This window comes from Thunnus maccoyii, chromosome 1 (assembly GCF_910596095.1).
Source record: "Thunnus maccoyii chromosome 1, fThuMac1.1, whole genome shotgun sequence".
Classification (NCBI taxonomy): domain Eukaryota; kingdom Metazoa; phylum Chordata; class Actinopteri; order Scombriformes; family Scombridae; genus Thunnus; species Thunnus maccoyii.
The window spans coordinates 21,814,928-21,819,838 of record NC_056533.1 but is presented as its reverse complement, the minus strand read 5'-3'; the positions used below and the strand labels follow the sequence as shown (position 1 = coordinate 21,819,838).

Genomic DNA, 4,911 nt, shown 5'->3' with positions numbered 1-4,911 from the left:
GGCCGGTGTTTTTACTCCGTGAGACTTTGGCGTCACATTCCATCCAGACCAGCGTGCGTGATGTGTGCGGCCAGGATGACGTAGGTGTGTGTCTGCGTTTTTAATTGTTTTTTAAAAGGACAGAGATATGAGATAAACACACAAAAAAGACGGGATTAATGGTTTATTAAAGTCCCCCTCCACTAAAAAAAAAACGTTTTTCTTTTTGTTCCTTCGGATGAATATTTGAACTTCGCTGCAGAATGACGTTTGTGCAGAGTTTGACACTAGAAGGCTGTTTTCACACTCATCCGCTGAAAGTGGGAAGTTTCTCTGTGCTCGTTGAAAATATGAGTTTAAGGCTCAAATCACACTTACGAGCATGACATCACAACTATTTGGAAGTTAATCGTGGTCCAATTTTCAATTTACACAAGTGTGATGTGGACATTTGAAGCCTCCAGTGCACTGAGAATGGACTTTACTGTGAACAAGGAGACATCTTGTGTCCAGCACTTACATTTTTCAAATGAGCAATATTTGTATATTCTGGAATTTTTAATGAGGAAGAAAGAACATATGTCATTTTAAAGGTTTATACGTGGTATTTATACTCTCTTCTTTTTTTCTTTTTTCTTTTTTTTTTTTTTTGAAAAACCATAACAGACACTCATTATTGTTCCAAGCAGAGTCTTTTTATATGTCTTAATACATGTCTGGAGGGGATCCTTAATGATACAGGTCAGTTTTGGGTCACTGTTTACAATCCGATCACAACTAATTTGATAGATTAAATTGAAACAACTTTCTTTCATGATGAATATTTACAGAATATGAACTGTTACAGTAGATTTCACCTCCATGTGCACATATTTAAAATAGAATTATTTAACAAACCCATAAATTGAATTTACAGATGTATCTACACCTGCCTTTAAGAGCCCTTGCATGCACAGAACCTGCCATATAGGGATGATTCCTACCACAGATGTTATCATTTAAATTCATTTCTGTTTCTCTTTGTTTGTGTGACAAAGAACACTACAGGAAGTCATTGCTGCCAGCTGCCATCAGTTTGTACAATGACTCTCCTCTGTGCTGGGAGAAGGGACTCCTCTGACAGTGAAGACACACTGCTCACCTGGATTTTTATTTATTACATTATCCATCACATCTGTTGTTTTTCAGATTCATCTCTATATAATCTTTAAAGTGTCTGTCTGTATATATTGCTACATATGTATATACTTTGTGTAAATTATCCATGTTTCAATGTACACTTAATTCTAACATCCTTAGACAATCATGCACTTTACTATCATAGCAATATCCAGCTGACTTGCAGTAATGTACAGTGTATTATAGCCTTTGAACTTAATTGAACAGTGTTTACTCAGCAAATAGTATATTATAGTTATGGTTATATCTCTTGTCTCTAGTCTATTTTAATTTATTCTACTCTATTTTTAATATATTGTTATATTTGAGTAAGTTAATTTAGTTATTGTATATATTTTAGCCTTTAATTGTATTTGTTTCTTCACTTTCTTTATTTGTTTCTTTTCGATATTACATACTGCTTTGATGTGAAGGTCTGTTTTGAAGTATTACTCCTGCAGATGAGGTCTGGGAGTAAGCAGGTGGTTCTAAACCGCTAATTGATCTAGTATTGGAAGAAGACTAGAGGTCATGGATTTTGGAATGTCTGTTTATTTTCCATGTTATACATAGCATTACATTTATGGTGATATGTTTGTTAGCAAGTTAATTTATAGACACTGTAGTTGGATGGTGTGATGGTGATGCTACCATGCTACTTCCATGCTACCCTTAAGAAAATCACTCCACCCTCATTTCCTCAAATTGAGCAGTGAAGTGGTCAGTAGTAGAGTTGTAAACTGGGAGGTTTGCAGGTGTTAAAAACTGTATATAAAGCTGTATCAATGTAAAGCACAATGATAATGAAAAATCATTGTAAAAATTAAAAAAGTATATGCACAAAATGGAAAAGTTGCAATGCAGCAAAAGTTGTTTGTTTTTTTAACTTCTTGTGCTGTTTAGTCATCAGCTGAGGTTTTGAGGTTTTAACTGTGCCAAACTCTTCTCATAATTTTAGAGTTTTGGGGATTTTGAATAAGGTTAACATGAAGTAGTCTGATATCTGTTATCAAAGAAAGAGCAATAACATACTGTAATGTCATTGGATTATATAATCATTAGTTACATTTACTTCTGAACAGTATGTATTAAAGTTAATTTTCATGAAAGACATTTAATCATACAAGCCGGGGTTCGTTTGGCACAGATTTGACAACAAATGTATGATTTTGCACACTTTTAATCATTGACCCGCATAAATGATGATTAAATTGTCAACAACCACTCTGTCACCTTTAGGGAATGACATATTCACAAATGTACTTTTTGAGGCTGCGACACACCTCGTCATACCACTTTCCTTGTGCACCCACTGAAAGAGCAACACAGCTCTCTCTCTTCGTTCCTGTGGGCTGCTTCTTGGAGCGGTCCCAGTTGAAGTAGCTGATGGGCTGGCTGTTGACATCAACATACTGGCCTTCTTTCACTATGTCTGCCACGCCAATCCAGAAGTCCTTGGATCCTGGAGCACTCCTCTTTGCATAGTCTCTCAGTTCATTGTTTTCCATCATGTCTCGCGGCGTTGCAAGTGTTCCTCCTTGTGCAATGCAGTCTTCATTTGCTTCATGGTAATGCTTGGGCTCCTCAATTGTAAGATAACACTTCCTGTGAGCTTTGATGCCACGGAGACAGACTGAAAACAGAAGGCATTTGTTTCATGAATATATTTGAATTGTAAAGTCACTATATAATATAGAAAGTGTTCAAAAATAGGTTTAGTTTCCTCTTGAATTAGCAAATAATCATTATGGAGATTATCATACATGTTTTGACATTCTCTGGGGCTATAAATGGTCTATTATTAACATTCCTCCCCCCTGCACAACTCAACGTTTGACTGTACACTTTAATAGCTGAAATCAGTGCTGCTGCCCTCTGCTGGAGACTCAGCAAACCAAAAAGTTCAAAATCTGTTATGGCACCATTTATCTCACAACAACGTCCACACTCCTGCAATATGGATCAGTGCCTAAATCAGTAAACAATTTCTACAGAATCTAATCTAATCTCCCAGTTTAATTACTCATCTCTTCTCTGTGTCACTTTAGTATTTAATCAGCCTTTATTTGTGTATTTAGTGAGAGCGGTACCTGTCTGCAACGCCTGCATCTCTTTCAGGGAATTCACCTCCTGCCAAAGCCTGCCAAGCTGGGACTTCACGTCATCTTCCTCTGCAGCTGCATCTCAATGGAGAAACAAGAAAAACAGGTTAGATAAACATCAGCAGTGAAAACATAATTTCTGAACTGTGCGCAATGTCCATAGATACCAGACTGACGAGGTGACATAGCCTTTCTGGTGCGAGATGGACGACTGGAACTGAAGTGGAGCAAAGAGAAGCAAAGTACGAGGAAGACAGAGAGGGCCAGACGTGCCATGTCTGAGGCCAGCGGATCCTACAGGACAGGACACAGTGGCACACCTTGTACTGCTGTGAAAGGAACCAAAAACACTGTGGGCAGCTCAATATATACTGGCCCTCTGTGTGCCTTTCTGGGTACTCTCCTTGCATTGGCTCAAATTCTGTTTGTTTTTTTCCAAACATCAGGAGGAGGTGAGGGAGGTAAAAGGGTGGAGTGGCAAATAATGATTTCCTTGTGTCTGGCTTTTAATAAATATTTACTTGTACGAGGTGCACTAAGCAGTATTCCCTTTCATTTCACAAACAAACTGGAAATTCATTTACTGCTTTGCTATTACAGAGTGTTCTGCAAGACTCTGCTTCCCTGTTCCAATAATCTTTGGACATGCTAAGTCAGTTTTTGACAAGTGAAAAATGTTACACCTGGTTGTCAACTAAGAAAAAAGTGCGAATACTATCATCTGTTAACTGTATATAGGATTGTAAATATAGGATTCATCTACATACTAAGTGGTATCAATCAACACAAAAAATTTCAGTGTACTAAAACAAATTACAGAGAAAATGCTGCTAATTATAGATATATTTTCAATGTTACAATCATACACACTTCCACTTGTATAATCTATAAAAATAAAGTTGTTATTAGACCTGAGGAACTGCAGCTTCCAGCTCTGGTGCAGGCAAAGTTATTTTTAGAGTGAGCTGATGTATAAAGACAGGAGGTGGGAGCTAAATAAGAAAAACTCTTGTGTATATGGGCTCAATATAGTAAGGCAACTCTCATGCCAGCTCAAGTATATGTTTTCCCATTTTACAGTCTTCAAATTGTACATTTCTAAGGATTGTCTTTCATTTAAATCTGTACTAAATAAGAATGTACATTTTCATCCGAAGTGGAAGACTGACTAGCATAATCTATTCTGACAAAATGTGCTTAGTAGGTGGAAACTAGCAAGTTAAACAAACTAGATTTTAATAGTAGAAATAAATGTAATTTTTTTATGAGCAAAGCAAGGGAAGTAAATCCTTGCATGGAACCTGATCATCCCCTCCCTAGAGTGTGGTTTTCTAAATGGGAATATCCATGAGGGGAGTGAGGAACAGTCTATGAGGGGACACAGGCGGAGGAAAAAAACACCAAGGGAAGGCGTCCCCAGGTACAAGATTGTTGACCAAAGTTCTGGACCTTGAGGAGGTATCAGCCCCTCACCCCTAACCCCAAATGGGACAACTTTGAGGATACAGGGAAAGGATGGAGGACAGGAGAGTGATGGCAGGGGTGGATTGGCCCGACTGGTTTGAGGAATTAACCTTTGGGGAAGGAGAACTGGTTGCCAGAGTCCCAGCATACCCTACGATCGCAAAGACAGATGGGTTGACAAAAGCATTTAAAGAGGTGTATTTGGGTA

The 4,911-nt window shown here is 37.9% G+C and overlaps 1 protein-coding gene across 3 annotated transcripts; it reads right to left on the bottom strand.

Annotated features, from left to right (window-relative positions):
• Window positions 1-2,301: 2,301 nt before the first annotated feature.
• Window positions 2,302-3,683, bottom strand: clec3a (C-type lectin domain family 3, member A). Of its 3 annotated transcripts, none has more exons than XM_042418379.1 (3): window positions 3,416-3,683; window positions 3,228-3,314; window positions 2,302-2,770 (listed from the first exon to the last, which is right to left on the bottom strand). In XM_042418379.1, exons 1-3 carry the CDS (start codon window positions 3,513-3,515, stop codon window positions 2,373-2,375), a joined length of 585 nt encoding a protein of 194 aa, XP_042274313.1. In that variant the 5' UTR covers window positions 3,516-3,683; the 3' UTR covers window positions 2,302-2,372. The 3 variants fall into 3 exon arrangements, with proteins under 3 accessions (XP_042274313.1, XP_042274297.1, XP_042274304.1); XM_042418363.1 differs by having other exon boundaries at window positions 3,228-3,320; window positions 3,407-3,682; XM_042418370.1 differs by having other exon boundaries at window positions 3,407-3,682.
• Window positions 3,684-4,911: the final 1,228 nt, after the last annotated feature.

Excerpts from the sequence above, each read along its gene's own strand:
- clec3a (XM_042418363.1), bottom strand. The coding sequence starts at position 3,515 with ATGGCACGTCTGGCCCTCTCTGTCTTCCTCGTACTTTGCTTCTCTTTG. Across the intron at positions 3,321-3,406 it reads TATGTCACCTCGTCAGTCTG|ATGCAGCTGCAGAGGAAGAT; the intron begins GTATCTATGGAC and ends TTCTCCATTGAG. Across the intron at positions 2,771-3,227 it reads GATGCAGGCGTTGCAGACAG|TCTGTCTCCGTGGCATCAAA; the intron begins GTACCGCTCTCA and ends TTCTGTTTTCAG.